The 17,590-nt window shown below is 40.9% G+C and overlaps 2 protein-coding genes across 2 annotated transcripts; both read right to left on the bottom strand.

Moving 5' to 3' along the window:
• Positions 1-3,841: 3,841 nt before the first annotated feature.
• On the bottom strand, positions 3,842-7,373 carry LOC132709792 (vomeronasal type-2 receptor 26-like). Its single transcript, XM_087883532.1, has 3 exons — positions 7,290-7,373; positions 6,674-6,803; positions 3,842-5,367 (listed from the first exon to the last, which is right to left on the bottom strand). The coding sequence occupies exons 1-3, from the start codon at positions 7,371-7,373 to the stop codon at positions 4,463-4,465; spliced, it is 1,119 nt and encodes a 372-aa protein (XP_087739658.1). The 3' UTR covers positions 3,842-4,462.
• A 6,829-nt stretch (positions 7,374-14,202) lies between these two features.
• On the bottom strand, positions 14,203-17,298 carry LOC148116246 (vomeronasal type-2 receptor 26-like). Its single transcript, XM_087883533.1, has 3 exons — positions 17,215-17,298; positions 16,596-16,725; positions 14,203-15,398 (listed from the first exon to the last, which is right to left on the bottom strand). The coding sequence occupies exons 1-3, from the start codon at positions 17,296-17,298 to the stop codon at positions 14,494-14,496; spliced, it is 1,119 nt and encodes a 372-aa protein (XP_087739659.1). The 3' UTR covers positions 14,203-14,493.
• Between the last annotated feature and the right edge of the window lie 292 nt (positions 17,299-17,590).

The raw sequence follows: 17,590 nt of genomic DNA on the forward strand, positions 1-17,590 counted from the left end.
TCACCTTCCATGCTTGTTTCAAAAATGTAAGAAGGTAAATTTTGTAAATTCTCCCTTCCTGTACATTTTTTCTTCCCCTTTCGAAAGATCCTTCCTGGATTGTCCATCATGCAGGGAAACAATCTTTCCCAACATAATAGGAGAAAGATGTCTCCTTGCGGCTTCAAGGGGTCTAAAGACAGGAGGAAATGACTGAATTCTGAGACATCCCCAGTGTGGGGCCTCAAATGCAAAGCCCCATGAAAGGGCTTAACTAATTTTGATACGTCTTGATTCCTCAGCACACTAAGTTTCCAATGGGAAGTTAAGATCCAAACTTTCTGAAATGATGTCTTTCTCAAATGTTCATAGATACCCATTGCCACCTGTACATTTGTAATGCTATTGGAGTCTCCAAATAGAACAATCACTTCAGCTTTAGACCAAGTCTCCGAAATATGCAGTATTTTCAACTTTGGAGTATAAAGAAAATTCGATTTCAACTTTTCAGTGAAGGCCATGCAGATCTCCTTCTCCTGGAGCATTGGCATCAGTTTTGAGACGAAACGTTCTCCTCTGTCATCTTCAGGGGCTACCAGCCCAACCCAGTTCCATTGGAAATGCAGGAGCAGCTGCACTAAAGCCACATACTGAGCAAATTCACTGGGATTAATCCAGAAGAAGGAAGGATAAACTCTTCTCTCTCCCTGAGTGAATTCATAACCAACACCTAGCTGGAGAAAGTGAGTTTCTTGATAGAGTAAATTTTAATGGTCACCATTATGTGGATTGTTGCCCAACCTGGCTCACTTTGAGTGACAAGCTTAATTTTTTGGCTTTGTTAGGAAGAAGGCTTACATATTAGGAAGAAGAGGTTATGTATTTTGCCTGGTGATGATGTGTCAAAAGCCAAGGAAATGTGAAATTAACACAGAGAATATACTAACTACACTACTTTTATGAATAATAGATTAGAAAGGAATTCCTCTTGGCAAATACCACATTTCAATATAGCTCATTATCTATCACTTTTGACTTCTATAAAAACACACAAAATATAAATATAGGTCCCCGCAAACCCCTTTCCCACCTTTAGCTGCACTGTGTGTTATTTGTCTACCCCATACTCTATCCAATGAGGCCCTCTTACCTGTGGGACCTTGAAGATGCTGAAGATGGAGGCCATCTGCCTTGAGGATCTGGGGTTGAGATCTCCAATGACAGAGAGCAGAGGATGCTGCCTGTCACATTTGTAACCTGGAATCATTTGGCCTCTTGTGGAGAGAAGGGAGAGGCTGTTTGAGGAAATCTCCATCTGAGTCTGAGAATTGCTATAGATGTGGAAGCCAAGGGTGATGTTGGGGAGGAGAACCAGATCCTTGTTGACCTCTGTGACTGCAAATACCAATGCTACGAACTGCTGGTAGTTCTTGGGTATGACTCTATAGTGAGAAAATCATCAGGGAAATTTTAAGAAAAGCTTGTGTGTGCTAGTGTCATTTTTAAAAACGTCCTTTGTAGGAGGAATTCCCAAATTCATTTGGGTTGTGTTGGCTTTCTTGGCAGCTGCAGCATACGGCTGGCTCATAATTAAGTGATTGTCCACTAGGACCCCAAGATCCCTCTCAGAGTTACTTCTATTGAGCAATGTACCACATATAGGGTACCTGTGCATTTTGTTTTCCTTCTCTAAATGTAGAACCTTGCTTTTTTCACTGTTGAATTTCATTTTGTTAGATAGCGCCCAATGTTCAAGTCTGTCTAGATCCTTCTGTATCTTCAGCCTATCTTCTGGAGTGTTGGCTATTCCTGCCAGCTTGGTGTCATCTGCAAATTTGATGAGTTCCCCATCTATCCCCTTGTCCAAGTCATTGATGAAGATATTGAAGAGAACTGGAAAGACTGAGAATTCTAGCCTATTTTATGAGTTCTTTATTGAGAAAAGCACAAACATGTGAACTACGCTAGGGCATTGCAAACATCACTAGAACAAGTATTTCTGAAAAGAGTCCTTGAACAAACCAAATAATTATTTACCTGTTTCCCCTTTAGGTGAAACTTACAAAATATTCTCCCGAAATGAAGATGGGTCTTTTTTAAAGGATTGGAAGTTGAATTTATGTACAGTTCCCATGGGAAAATTCCCACCAATAATGAAATCACCAGGCCTGTAAAAGTCTCTCGTAGTGTGTAAAGTGTTTGTCAACACACACCTAGTTTGCATCTTCTTAGCAGAAGTTGGAGGCAGGAGCCAGAAGAGAAGCAGCAGGAGGAGGAGAGGCAGACAAGCCATTCTTCTCACCTTCCCCTCTAGATCTGAAATGAAAAGGGTGTTTTGTGTGTGCAGAGGTTGAATTGCAGGGAGCCCTTGAAATCTCAGCAGAGCTTTAGCACAAGAGAGATAGTCTGTGCCACCTGGATGGCCCCCAAAGCAAATTTATATTCAATGATGCTTCCTCTTACCTTTGTATGGTCTGTGACCAAAGAGGATACTAAGGCCATACAAGTCTCACCAAACCCTGAAGTTGCCTCTTCACAACACAAAGCAAGGTGACATGTCCTGCTCCCACCAGGAGAACTCCGAATATATAATTTGAAGCAGGTTTTATGTCGAAAGATCTTCATGGGTAGAAATCCATAGGGGATACATTAGAAATTACCATTCTCCTGATAATTACAAGAAAAAACAATTTTCCTATGTACTGAGCAATACACCAGATAAAGAAAAGTGATTTTAGGACTCTTGTTGTTAATCCACAGATCAGATGCAGTTGAGAGTCAAGGTGAAGTTGGGTATTTGAATTATGTGAAACTGAGAAAGGAGTTTGGCTTCCTCCATAATTTATTTGGCTAGTATAAGTCTTCATGGGGAATGGTGGCCCTTGACAATCAGTTGTGCCCTAGTAAGGCTGGGCAATCATACCAACACTTGGATGGACTAAGTGGTTTATTAATACCAACATGGCAGGGGATGAAATTAGACACTAACTTCTCCCATAGAACTTAAAAAAGAGAAACTTCCTCACAGGGAGGACAATTAACCAATCAAATAGCTTGCCTTCAGACATTGTGGGTACTTCATCACTGGAGGTTTTAAAGAAGAGACTGGACAGTCACTTGTCTGAAATGTTGTAAGATCTCATGCTTGAGTGGGGGGGGAGGGGGCTGGACCAGAAGACCTTTAAGGTCCCTTCCACCTCTATTCTGATTTTGATCATTAGCCTTTTTCCCTCTGTTGAATCATTTCTTTGTTTCTGCACCTATCTGCAGACCTTATCATTGTTCCCTTCATTTTCCCATCTGTTATAAAGACTGAATTGGTCCAGGCAGTCACTGGGACACAGAGATTGTGCAGCTGTCTGACAAGGGCTTCCTTAAAGCTGTTCGTTCCATTTCTTGCTTCTTGTTCATTCCATTTCCCCATAAATCACAACCATCTTGTTGTTGTGTATATTACTTTTCAAATACTTACCCATAGTGAGAATATATATACCAAATCTATGAACATTTATGGCAAATCATTTGAGTTCTCAGAGACCATACTGTGCACTGTATATAAGAGTAAACAGACATTTGCATGCCCAAATAACCAACCGTTAAGCATGTCCTGTATTCTTACCTGTAAGTTCATTGAATAAGCAAGAGACTATCAGACAACCATATCTTTCTTACTACTCACAATACATTGCATTTAACTTCACCCTTCCTTCCTTCCCTCCCTCCCTCCCTCCCTCCCTTTCTTCCTTCCTTCCATCCATCCATCCATCCATCCATCCATCCATCCATCCATCCACCTTCCTTCTTCGTAATATTTGAAAGAAATATTAAGAAGGGAGCAAGAGCAGGAAAATATCCATGAATATCAATTTCACATGATCTTATTTATTAATTTCTCAATTAACATAATAGAGAATAAAACAATATGGTTCATTTCAATGCTAGAATTAAAAAAAATCTCTAATAGTCAATTGAAAGAAAATTTCAGTAGGAAATTCAGCAAAGGAATCAGTGGAAGGGAACAAGGTTAAAAACACTGAGAGTGAAACAAACCCAACATATTTTTAAATATATATTTTGATTAAAATTAATAAAATGGGAAATTATCATTTTGGAAACTAATATCCAGATATACAATATCAATGTTTATTATCAAGTTGATCTTTGGGACAAATAGCATTAATGAAAAAAGGGGGTGATCGTTGCAGATTAACAGACATTCTGAGATTCCTCACATCACTTGATTTCCAATTGTTTAAGGGACAAGTCCTCCATCATTTCCTCTTTTTTAAAGAAATGAGATGAATTTGAAAAATGTCCAAAATCAAAATGAAACCTCATAAACCCTGCATAAATGAGGGTGGAATGAGGCATTTCAATGGGTTTTTATGTTGTGATTTTTAATGTTGTAATCCAGCTGGAGTCACCTGTGTGTAAATTGGATGTCAATATAAATGTGTTTCATATTTGTAATCAGGGATTATAATCAGAGATCCTTGTGCCTCATTATATTCTCTCTACAATTCAGATTGGGTTTAAATAGGATAATATAGCATTTGGGGAAAAAGATGCAAGCCAAGAGACCAGCCCCAGAGGCCAAGATGGAGAATATCTCCACGGCCACCATGGACTTCCCTTTGGTGCTCAGGTAGGTGGGGAGGAAGGTGATCCAAACACTGCAAAAGACCAGCATGCTAAAAGTAATGAACTTGGCTTCATTGAAGCTGTCAGGCAATTTCCTAGCCAGAAAGGCCACAGAAAAACTGACAAGGGCCAGGAAACCCAGATAGATGAGAACAACATAAAACATCAAAGCTGAACCTTCATTACATTCCAAGATGGCCTCTTCTACTAAAGAGTGGAAGTCAAAGTTGGGCAATGGGGGAGAGGTTGCCAGCCAGGTGGCACAAAGAACTGCTTGGACCAGGGGACAGGCTATGACAATGGAGTTCATCAGAGGTTTTCCTAAGAGTTTCCTTGTCTTGTTCCCTGGCTTGGTGGCCATGAAGGCCAGAACCACCATGATAGTTTTTGCCAAGATGGAGGAAACTGCAAGGGAAAAGAGAATGGCAAAGGCAGTTTGTCGGAAGAGACAAGTGAGCTTCTTGGGTTGACCAATGAAGAGGAAAGAGCAGAAGAAGCAGAGCAGGAGGGAGACCAGGAGGATGTAGGTGAGATCTCGGTTGTTGGCCGTGACAATTGGTGTGTTGTGATTTTTATGGAAAATCACCAGAACTGCCAATGTGATCACAGAGAGAGAAAGAGCGAGAGAAACTAAAATGTATCCCAGGCTGTCTTGATAGGAAAGGAAGTGGATCTTCTTGGCAATGCAGTGATCCTTCTCCTTGTTGGGATATTGGTTTTCTGGGCAGGGGTCACAGTGAGCTGCATCTGAAATCAAAAGTCAGGGTGAATTTCATGGTGAATCAACAAGGACAAATCATCCATCCATACTGACAATGCTGGGAATGTCAGCATTGGAAGCAATATTACCCCGGAAACTTCCATGCTGCCACTTTCTCATGTGTAGGAAAGTAGGCGGGAGGGGGGTTAGTAGAGGGGTTGCCTGTAGACATAATAGCATTCTTCCTGTCAGTCAAGGTCAGGGCGATCCTGCATCTGGAGAAGGAGTGGTCGGAGTGATGTCTCGAGATGGGACGGCGGTAGATTGGAGCATGTGATTGACTAAGGGGATGGTTTCGGGGGTTTTGATTTACTGAGGGAAAACCCGGACCTTTTAGATTCAGGTTTTCCCAGATGTGCCAGTTTACCTATTCTAGTAAATAGAACTTTGAAAATGCTTCTCAGAGTCTTTACTTGGAGCTGGGGGGGTTTCTGGAACGCTGATAGGGAATAGATCAACCATAAAAACTGGCTCTCTGGCTCAACATCTTTGCTTTATGCTTTGAATCCACCGATTCAAACTTTTTTTGCAGGGAAGGGTTAGCAGATATAGATAGATGATCTGCTCTGTCTCTGACAGGCCTATGAATTTCCTGGGATATCAAGTGTTCTGATAGAAAAAGAAGGTTCTTAATAAAAATTAAAGCTTGAATCTCACTCCACATTCTTTCACAAAAAGATTGGGGTCTTGTTTTTCTGATGGGATGTAAAAGTAGGAGTAGAAAGACTTGTAGGGAACCCATGAATTGTGCTCCAAAACCAACTGTCAACCCTGAAGCTGAGCTGACGGAAGCCATTTTTGACAGCTTCAATGTTGTCACACTGGAGCTGAGGGATAAGGAGCGGGGATTTTAGATAGCTGGGATTTTGTAGCCAAAACAAAATACTTCTCAACAGGCAATCAGGCAGCAACATGATTGGACCATGTGACTGGATTGCTTTGAGAAAATGATAAACTTTTACTTTTAATTACGTGTAAACTGTAGGAACAATCAGAGTCAGTTTTCACGAGATCTGTGCCAATATGATATATCCAATAAAGCTATTCTTTGAGGAATCTACCTGCTTTGGAGTTTTGCTTGATATGTGTCTATTACCTGGAACCCTGTCACCAACCTGTATTAAATTTCTGAGGGGCAAGAAAAGTGGCCTATGGAGTAGTACAATTTAGAGTCATGAATTGAGAGGGTCTGCTGAAAAGTATGAATATACTGAAGCATGTAAATCCTTCCAAAATTAATATTTTCCACTGGTTTTCTTGATCCTGGAAGAGCTACATTTAAAATGAGTCTACCTGTCTGATTAGAAATGGTTCCTTCTGGACAAGGGGCACATTGGTAGCAGCAAACCGGCTTTCCTTCTGGAACGCTTCTTTTCTCTCCTGCATGGCACCTTTTCATGCCACACCTGGCAAAGGGCACCTTCTAAAAAAGAGAAGAGAGATACTGTAGGTGGCCCCAGCAGTGAATATGCTTCATTTATTCATTTGTACATTGCTCTTTCCATCTTTAGAACGCCTTCAAAGGAAATGGTTTACCAGAAACCAGGATAAGCCAATGCAATCCTGACCCACCAATGGACTCTGGAGATTGGAACTGGGACCTCAAACTGCCAAGGAAGGTTTGTGACATGGAGCTAGAGCTTTTCTAAAAGAAAGAATCGTGAGGATCCAACTGAATGGAAACGGTCCATGGAAATCATTTCTGCCTGCTTTTATGGTGTCCAGGGTTTCAAGCAAAAATTCTTCCCAATCTTACCCCATCTTGAACTTTTCAGAAATCAAATCTCAAATGTGTTCAACTCAAAAGCATATTTTTTCATCAAATTCCTGACTTTTATTGTTTCCCAGTGATGTGCATCCTCTGGAATGAATGAATCCTTTGCTGAATTTACCTTTCCTTCCAGCTCACCTTTGTGGCCCAGATGATTTCATCGGAGTTAATGGTCAAATCTTGTCCTTGGGAAGCTGTGGAATCTATTTGCCCAACTTTCATGGGGACAAAAGATTGATTGGGGAGGAAAAGCCAGTTAAGAAGATCATAACAATCAGACACCAATGTACTTTCTGAAAAGGAGATTTCCTCTCCAGCACTGTTGTTGAACTTGATGTTCCTCAGATAGGGAAGAACCTGAAAGAAAAGACAGCTGGATTAATTGGCTGAACACCACACATAGGACATCCTGGTTTCTATCATGATATCATGGCCATCAGCCTAGGAGATGGGTCTATATCTGAGAAGCTAAATGATGGAGATCTAAGCAATCAAATCTAAGGTACTCAGATTAGGACCATGTTGAGTTCTTCTGCATATGCTGAGCTTGACAGAAGCTTAACACAACAAACAAAGCAGTGCAAGAAATGGCACACTCTCAGGCAACCACTGATGTCCTTCCAGGAACTTCTAGGAAGCTCTTTGCTCTTATGAATAATCGGTTTAGTTTAATTCTCTTTTTCCACCATCTATCTCTTTTCAACAAAAACCTCTCACTTAATTCAAATGACAGTTTTCAATAATTGCTATCTTAATCTCTTCTGAGATAGATTTTACATACAGATATGTAATCAGTAAATCAAGAAATGCATAAAGATAGTTTTCTACCTAGACAACTACCTATCATTTATCTGATCTGTGGATCAAATAAAAAGTCACTGGGATTACCTACCATGACTGAATATTTGAGATCCTCTTTCCAAGCCTCATCATGGTTGGTTGTGCTCCAGATCCATGCATTGCATGTAATGCTTGTGCCACAGCATAAATGGCATTATAGATATTGTAACTCTCACCTTCCATGCTTGTTTCAAAAATGTAAGAAGGTAAACTTTGTAAATTCTCCCTTCCTGTACATTTTTTTCTCCCCCTTTGGAAAGATCCTGCCTGGAGTGTCCATCATGCAGAGAAACAACCTTTCCCAACATGGAGGGAGAAAGACGTCCCCTTGTGGCTTCAAGGGGTCTAAAGACAGGAGGAAACGGCTGAATTCTGACACATCCCCAGTGTGGGGCCTCAAATGCAAAGCCCCATGGAAGGGCTTTACTACTTTTGATACGTCTTGATTCCCCACCACACTAAGTTTCCAATGGGAAGTTAAGATCCAAACTTTCCGAAATGATGTCTTTCTCAAATATTCATAGATACCCATTACCACCTGTACATTTTTAATACAATTGGGGTCTCCAAATAGAACAATCACTTCAGCTTTATACCAAGTCTCCGAAATATGCAGTATTTTCATCATTGGAGTATTAAGAAAATCCGATTTCAACTTTTCAGTGAAGGCCACGCAGATCTCCTTCTCCTGGAGCATTGGCGTCAGATTTGAGACAAAACGTTCTCCTCTGTCATCTTCAGGGGCTACCAGCCCAACCCAGTTCCATTGGAAATGCAGGAGCAGCTGGACCAAACCCACATACTGAGCAAATTCACTGGGATTAATCCAGAAGAAGGAAGGATAAACTCTTCTGTCTCCTTGAGTGAACTCAAAGCCAACGCCTAGCTGGAGAAAGTGAGATTTTGATTTTAAGGGTCACCATTATGTGGATTATTGGCTCACTGAGTGACAAACTTAATTTTCTGGCTTTGTTAGGAAGAAGGAATACATATTAGGAAGAAGAGATTATGTATTTTGCCTTGTGATATTGTGTCAAAAGCCAAGGAAATGTCAAATTAATACAGAGAATATTCTAACTACACTACTTTTATGAAGAATAGATTAGGAAGCAATTCCTCTTGGCAAATACCACATTTCAATATATCTCATTATCTAGCACTTTTGGCTTCTATAAAAACATATCTCGACACAAAAATATAAATATAGGTCCCCCAAACCCCTTTTCCACCTTTAGCTTCACTGTGTGCTTTGTTGTTTGTCTACCCCATACTCTATCCAATGAGGCCCTCTTACCTGTGGGACCTTGAAGATGCTGAAGATGGAGGCCATCTGCCTTGAGGATCTGGGGTTGAGATCTCCGATGACAGAGAGTAGAGGGTGCTGCCTGTCACATTTGTAATCTGGAACCATTCGTCCTCTTGTGGAGAGAAGGGAGAGGCTGATTATGGAAATCTCCTTCTGAGCCTGAGAATTGCTATAGATGTGGAAGCCAAGGGTGATGTTGGGGAGGAGAACCAGATCCTTGTTGACTTCTGTGACTGCAAATATCAAAGCTACAAACTGCTGGTAGTTCTTGGGTATGACTCTACAGTGAGAAAAACATCAGGGAAATTTTAAGGAAAGCTTGTGTGGAGTAGGTCATGTCATTTTTAGAAACACCCTTTGCAGCAGGAACTCCCAAATTCCTTTGGGTTTTTTTCATTGTTAAGGCTGTTCCTTGATTAATGGCCTTGACAGCAAGGAGAAAATCCTGTTTATCCATATCACAGATTTTTTTTATACTCCTCCATCAGACCTCCCTTCTTCACTTTGCTCCAATGCGTATAGTTCTTCCCAATTGCTTCTCTTCCACCCTCATTAATTTTCTCCCCTCTTGAAGGAGCTTCTTCAGGTCTGGAAACCACTGTTGAGCAGTAGGTGGGACAGCAGACGTTTACTGAAGGGCCATTTATGAGCAATCCTGATTCCAAAATTGATGGATTTTTTTACAACTCCTTGACACTGTAAATGGGTTGACCTCATCTTTGAGTTTTGTATCAGGAGTTTCTGTCCAAATTAATTCTGTAAGTCAACTTCTTCACTAGGCCAGCACAGTTTATAAAGTGTTGTCCTTCCTCACTTTTTTGGGTGGTTTATTAGCTTCCTGATTGAGAGTCCTGGAAAGACTGAGAATTCTTGCCTATTTTATGAGTTTGGTTTTTTATTGAGAAAATCACAAACATCTGAACTACGTTAGGGCATTGCAAACCTCACTAGAACAAATATTTCTGATAAGAGTCCTTGAACAAACCAAATAATTATTTACATGTTTCATTTTTAAGTGAAACTTACAAAATCTCCCCCAGAAATGAAGAGGGTTTTTTTTTAAAGGATTTGAAGTAGAATGAATATACAGTTCCCATGGGAAAATTCCCACCAATAATGACATCACCAGGCCTGTAAAAGTCTCTCGTAGTGTGTAAAGTGTTTGTCAACACACACCCAGTTTGCATCTTCTTAGCAGAAGTTGGAGGCAGGAGCCAGAAGAGCAGCAGCAGCAGGAGGAGGAGAGGCAGCCCAGTCATTCTTCCCACCTTTCCTCCTAGATCAGGAACCAAAAGGGTGTTTTGTGTGTGCAGAGACTGAATTGCAGGGAGCCCTTGAAATCTCAGCAGAGCTTTAGCACAAGAGAGATAGTCTGTGCCACCTGGATGGCCCCCAAAGCAAATTTATATTGAACTGTGCTTCCTCTTACCTGTAAATGGTCTGTGACCAAAGAGGTTACTAAGGACAGACAAGTCTCACCAAACCCTGAAGTTGCCTCTTCACAACACAAGGCAAGGTGACATGTCCTGCCTCCACTGGGAGAACTCCGAGTATTTAATTTAAAGCAGGTTTCAACTTGGAAGATTTTTGTGGGTAGAAATCCATAGGGGATCCTTTAGAAATTGCCGTTCTTCTGATAATTGCATGGAAAAGCAATTTTCTTATTTAATGAGCAATACACCAGATAGAGAAAAATGAGTTTGGATTTCCTATTATTAATCCACAGATCAGATGCACTGGACAATCAAGGTGGAATTGTGTATTTGAGTCATGTGAAACTGAGCATGTGCACACAAGGTGGAGTTTGGCCTCTTCCATAGGTTGTTTGGATAGTATAAGTGTTGATGGGGCATGGTGGCCTTTGACAATCAATTGAATCCTAGTAAGTCTGGGCAATCATACCAACACTTGGATGGAATAAGTGGTTTATAAATACTAACATGGCAGGTGACGTAATTAGACACTAATTCTTCCGATAGACCTTAATAGTTGGCAAGAGAATTTCTCAAGGTATTAGGTTAAATCAAACTCTATGTGAAGATTTTCCAGGAATGAGTTGGAATCAGAAAAGTTTGCCTGCTGTGTTTGTCTTGGGAAGCAGGTCTTCAGAATTGTGAACTGGTGTGGGAAAGACACCATCACCAAATGGCAAATGTCTGGGTTGGCAGAGGTAATAGGAATGTGTCCATGGTATTATGTGGTTCTCTCCATTCGCTGGAGCTCTTTCCATTCAGTGTTAGTTGGAGGGGAGACACTGAGCCCCAACCTCTGGTTTTCAAGGTACCTCAATGAGTCCTTCTCCTTTCAAAGTCAAGTATCATCCTTACCCTGAGGGTATTGAATTATACAACCAGTGATTGACCAAGCAATGAGGTCAAGATTTTGCCCTAATACCCGAAGTTTATTGAATGGGGAGGAACAGTCTCCATTTTAATCCTAGTAGAATCAAGCAGCTGTGGATGATTGGTCCTCCCAGCACTGAGGACACTGGATCTTTGATCTTGCATGACTTGCTTAGGACTGCTGTGCACTCTGGGTGTCTTCCTGGGCTCTCAGCTCCTCCTCCAAAAGCAGATGTTAGTGATGGTAGTTTTTTTGTAAAGCTTCGATTTGTTCAAAAGGATGATATTGAGCTGTGGAGAGTCTGAATGCCACAAAATCAACAAAGAAAATGAAGGCAAGAAGAAAGGTTGGAAGCAGAAAGTCTCTATTATTGGGATCAGACCAGGAACGGAACTGGATCAAGCATAAATTCATCCGTGAGAGAGATGTTGTTCCTGCATCTCTCAAGGAGGTTGTGGCTATCCCCCTCCTCAAGTAAGTGATCCCATCGTACTGGCCAATGTCAACCCTGAAGCTGATCTGGCTGAAGCCATCTTGAGGGTTCAGTCAGAGGTGGGCTGCACATATGTTAACAACCGGTTCACCAGAAATGTTCACCTACCTCGCTTGTGCGCGTCTTCAAACTCCCTGCAAGTCTTTTTAGGCAGCCACAGTGAGTACAGCAGGCGAGGCGTGGAACTCAGCTGGGCTGTGCGGGTGGGGCCAGTGAGCCAGAGTGTTAGCAATGTAGGACAGAATAGCGCTAGGGCCGGGGGGTGGGCCCAGCCGGTGGTCAGAACTACCAGTTCCCCTGAACTGGTCTGACCAGGCAACAGCCCACCTCTGGGTTCAGTGCTGCCACACTGGAGCAAAGGACTTTTACTTTTAATTCGGTGAAGACCAAAAGAGTTAGATTTTATGTACCAATATTATCTTTCCAATAAAGCTATTCTTATTTTGGATTCCACCTGTCTCGGTGTTTTTGCTTGCAATGGACATATTATTTGGAATCCCCACAGCCAATTTTCACCCAGTATCCAATATGCCTTCTTTTTTAAAAATTTATTAATCAATTGGTTTTATTCCACTGAGTGTCCCTGTTATCTGGGAGCATCGTCAATACTACAAATAAGAATTTCAAAAAGTGTCATTTGGTCCTTGGAACATTTATGAATGGTAGTGCTGGGAACACTTCTCAGATTTACACTTCTACCCACACCTTCCCCCCTCTCTACACCCCTTCCCCAATTTAAGGAAGGAGGTGCTTTTACTTTTGAGTGGCAGTTCTGACATCCCACCATCAAACTGCCCCACAGGATCTTACACCTACTTGAAGACAGCCATTGTTTGAATAAATGTATACACCACCAACGAATAAAAACTAGCTTTTCTTTTGGGAGACTCCTTTGAACTCCCTCCAACCATGATTTTGCCAATCTCCTGCTAACATGTTCATTTTTTCATCAAGTTCATTCCTCAGAACCAAGAACCCTCTACGTTTCTAAATTCATTTCCATGCCTTTTAAGTAGGGGTGAAATCCAGCAGGTTCTGACAGGTTATGGAGAACCGATAGCGGAAATTTTGAGCAGTTTGGAGAACCAGCAAATACCATCTCTGTCTGGCCCCAGAATGGGGTGGGAATGGAGGTTTTGCAATATCCTTCCCCCAGGAGTGGGGAGAGAATGGAGATTTTGCGGTATCCTCCTCCTGCCACGTCCACCAAGCCACACCCAAAGAACAGGTAATAAAAAAATTTGGATTTCACCACTGTTTTTAAGTCCTCCAATTTCCCCATCTTGATTGTATGCTGTAACACACACACACACACACACACACACACTTCCTAAAGACTGAATTCTTCCAGACAGTCACTGGAACAAAGTGAAAAGTGTTCTTGTTAACAGTTCATATCAATTTCTCTGTCAAACACAGCTATCTTGGTTTTTGATATATAATTTTTCAAATGCATACTCATAGCAAGGATGTATATCTATCTATGGAACGATTTTTGGAAATGATTCGAGTCCTTAGATATCATCTGCATATAGTAGTAGAAGACATTTGTCTTCTCAAATAACCACTTTTTAAAGTATTTCCTGACCTCTTATCTCTAATTTCTTTAAAGAAATCAGAGAGTATCATAAAACAAGGTCTTCCTCCCTACTCAGTAATCAATTGTTTAATTATTTGTTCAAGAAAGAACAAGCCATGATGTATTCATCTATCTATCTATCTATCTATCTATCTATCTATCTATCTATCTATCTATCTATCTATCTATCTATCTATCCATCCATCCATCCATCCATCCATCCATCCATCCATCCATCCTTCCATCTTCATAACAGTCACAAAGAATAAATAAGGTATGAAAAGCTGGGGCCAGAAAATAATCACATGATCTTATTGATGAAAAATGTAGCTTTCTCACTTAAGTTAATAGAAATTAAAAGAGTATGGTTCATATAAACTCCATACCTTTTAAAAAAACTAATGACCAATTGAATGAAAAAATTAGCAGGAAAAGGCAAACCCTTGCTAATCTATTGGAAAAAAAGTCTTAAAAACACTAATAGTGAACACAACACATTTTTATAGCCAATCAGATTAAAAAAAGAGAACAGGCATGTTGGAAAGTAATAACAACATCTTTACCTTATTATCATTTATTTCCAAGTTGATCATGGGGCCTCCCTGGGAAGAACTGGCATTAATGAAAAATAAAAGGATGGGTGTTTGTTGCTGATTATTAGAAATTTGTGATTAGCACATCACTTGATTTAGAATTATTTAAGGAAAAAGCACCTCTCTCATCATTTATTTTAAAAATCAAAAACTAAAATGTCAAAATTAAACATACATCCCCATATACATCAGAGATTTTTATGTGTCATTATATTCTCTCTACAATTGAGATTTGGTTTAAATAGGATAATGTAGCATTTGGGGAAAAAGATACAAGCCAAGAGACCAGCCCCAGAGGCCAAGATGGAGAAGATCTCCACGGCCACCATGGACTTCCCTTTGGTGCTCAGGTAGGTAGGGAGAAAGGAGATCCAAACACTGCAAAAGACCAGCATGCTAAAAGTAATGAACTTGGCTTCATTAAAACTATCAGGCAATTTCCTAGCCAAAAAGGCCACCGTGAAACTGATGAGGGCCAGAAAACCCATGTAGGAGAGGACAGTGGAAAACATGAAAGCTGAGCCTTCATTACATTCCAAGATGGCCTCTCCTACTAAAGAGTGGAAGTCAAAGTTGGGAAATGGAGGAGAGATTGCCAGCCAGGTGGCACAAAGAAGTGCTTGGACCAGGGGACAGCCTAAGACAATGGAGTTGGTCAGAGGTTTTCCTAAGAGTTTCCTTGTCTTGTTCCCTGGCTTGGTGGCCATGAAGGCCAGAACCACCATGACAGTTTTTGCCAAGACAGAGGAAACTGCAAGGGAAAAGAGAATGGCAAAGGCAGTTTGTCGGAAGAGACAGGTGAGCTTCCTGGGTTGACCAATGAAGAGGAAGGAGCAGAGGAAGCAGAGCAGGAGGGAGACCAGGAGGACGTAGGTGAGATCTCGGTTGTTGGCCTTGACAATTGGTGTGTTGTGATATTTACGGAAAATCACCAGAACTGCCAATGTGATCACAGAGAGAGAAAGAGCGAGAGAAACTAAAATGTATCCCAGGCTGTCTTGATAGGAAAGGAAATGGATCTTCTTGGCAATGCAGTGATCCTTCTTCTTGATTGGATATTTGTTTTCTGGGCAGGGGTCACAGTGAGCTGCATCTGAAAACAAGAGTCAGTGTGAATTTCATGGAGAATCAACAAGGGCAAATCATCCATCCATACTGACAATGCTGGGAATAGGTTAGCTAGAAAAATGGATCTGTTTTCTGCTTTATACTTCAAATCCGCCCATTCAAACTTTTTTGCAGGGAAGGGTTAGCGGACAAAGATAGATATATTTCCTCTGTCTCTGACATGTCTATGAATTTAGTTTAGTTTACTATTGTCATTGAACCTTGTGCAATGAAATTAAATTATATCTTCAGTGTCCATTATACATAAAAAAATAATCATCCATCCATATTGACAATTCTGGGAATAGGTTAGCCAGAAAAAGAGATCTGTTCTCTGGCTCACTATCTCGGCTTTTTACTTTGTACTTCAAATCCACTCATTCAAACTTTTTTTTTTCAGGAAAGGTAGATAGATCTGCTCTATCTCTGACAGGTCTATGAATTTCCTGGGAGACTGAGTGTTGTGATAGAAGAAGAAGGTCCTTAGTAAAAATTAAAGCTTGAATCTCACACCCCATTCATTCACAAAAAGTTTGGTGTCCGGTTGTCCTGATGGGATGTAAAAGTAGGAGTAGAAAGCCTAGTAGGGAACCTATGAATTGTACACGAAGACCAACTGTCAACCCTGAAGCTGTACTGACCGAAGCCAATTTTGACTGCTTCAATGTTGCCATACTGGAGCTGAGTAATAGGGAAGCGGGATTTTATGTAGCTGGGATTTTGATAGCCAAAAAAAAATATATTTTTTCTTGGGAACCAAGGACATTCTCACACCTGGTCATAGGAAGGTGGAGTGATGTCGACAGGCAACCAGACAGCAATGTGATGGGAATGTGTGACTGATTGTTTTGAGAAAGTGACAAACTTTTACTTTTAATTAGGTGAAAACCGTGGGAACCTTCAGAGTCAGTTTTCACCAGATCTGTTCCAATATGATATATCCAATAAAGCTATTTTTTGAGGAATCTACTTGCCTTGGAGTTTTGCTTTATATGGGTGTATTACTTGGAACCGTGACACCAACCTGTATTAAATTTATGAGGCCTGTGGGGTAGTACAGTTTAGAGTCATGAATTGAGAGGGTCAAAAGTACGAATATATTGAAGCATGTAAATCCTTCCAAAATTAATATTTTCCACTGGTTTTCTTGATCCTGGAAGAGCTACATTTAAAGTGAGTCTACCTGTCTGATTAGAAATGGTTCCTTCTGGACAAGGGGCACATTGGTAGCAGCAAACCGGCTTTCCTTCTGGAACGCTTCTTTTCTCTCCTGCATGGCACCTCTTCATGCCACACCTGGCAAAGGGCACCTTCTAAAAGAGAGAAGAGAGATACTGTAGGTGGCCCCAGCAGTGAATATGCTTCATTTATTCATTTGTACATTGCTCTTTCCATCTTTAGAACGCCTTCAAAGGAAATGGCTTACCAGAAACCAGGATAAACCAATGCAATCCTGACCCATCAATGGATGCTGGAGATTGGAACAGGGACCTCAAAATGCAAAGGAAGGCTTGTGACATGGAGCTAAACTCTTTCTAAAAGAGAATCGTGAGGATTCAACTGAATGGAAATGATCCATGGAAATCATTCTTGCCTACTCTAATGAGTTTCGAGCAGGATTTCTTCACAATCTTACCCCATCTTGGACTTTTCAGAAGTCAAATCTCAAATATGTTCAACTCAAAAGCATGTTTTTTCATCAAATTCCAAAATTTAATGGGTTTCCCAGTGAAAAGAGTGTTATGCATCCCCTGGAGTGAATGACTCCTTTACTGAATTTATAATGTTTCCTTCTAGCTCACCTTTGTGACCCAGATGATTTCATCGGAGTTAACGGTGAAATCTTGTCCTGGGGAAGCCGTGGAATCCATTTGCCCAACTTTCATGGGGACAAAAGATTGATTGGGGAGGAAAAGCCAGTTGAGGAGATCATAACGAGTAGACACCAATCCACTTTCTGAGAAGGAGACTTCCTCTCCAGCACTGTTGTTGAACTTGCTGTTCCTCAGATAGGGAAGAATCTGGAAAAAAAAGACACCTGGACTAATTGGCTGAACTCCACACATAGAACATCCTGGTTTCTATCATAATCAGCCTAGGAGATGGGTCTATATCTGAGAAGCTCAATAAGTTCCCTGGATGGAGATCTAAGCAATCAGAAGTAATATCAAATATTCA

Source organism: Pantherophis guttatus, chromosome 1 (assembly GCF_059756535.1).
Source record: "Pantherophis guttatus breed Tessera chromosome 1, ASM5975653v1, whole genome shotgun sequence".
In the NCBI taxonomy this organism is placed as follows: Eukaryota; Metazoa; Chordata; class Lepidosauria; order Squamata; family Colubridae; genus Pantherophis; species Pantherophis guttatus.

Excerpts from the sequence above, each read along its gene's own strand:
- LOC148116246 (XM_087883533.1), bottom strand. The coding sequence starts at position 17,298 with ATGAAAGTTGGGCAAATGGATTCCACGGCTTCCCCAGGACAAGATTTC. Across the intron at positions 16,726-17,214 it reads AAATCATCTGGGTCACAAAG|AAGGTGCCCTTTGCCAGGTG; the intron begins GTGAGCTAGAAG and ends TCTCTCTTTTAG. Across the intron at positions 15,399-16,595 it reads AACCATTTCTAATCAGACAG|ATGCAGCTCACTGTGACCCC; the intron begins GTAGACTCACTT and ends TCTTGTTTTCAG.
- LOC132709792 (XM_087883532.1), bottom strand. The coding sequence starts at position 7,373 with ATGAAAGTTGGGCAAATAGATTCCACAGCTTCCCAAGGACAAGATTTG. Across the intron at positions 6,804-7,289 it reads AAATCATCTGGGCCACAAAG|AAGGTGCCCTTTGCCAGGTG; the intron begins GTGAGCTGGAAG and ends TCTCTTTTTTAG. Across the intron at positions 5,368-6,673 it reads AACCATTTCTAATCAGACAG|ATGCAGCTCACTGTGACCCC; the intron begins GTAGACTCATTT and ends TTTTGATTTCAG.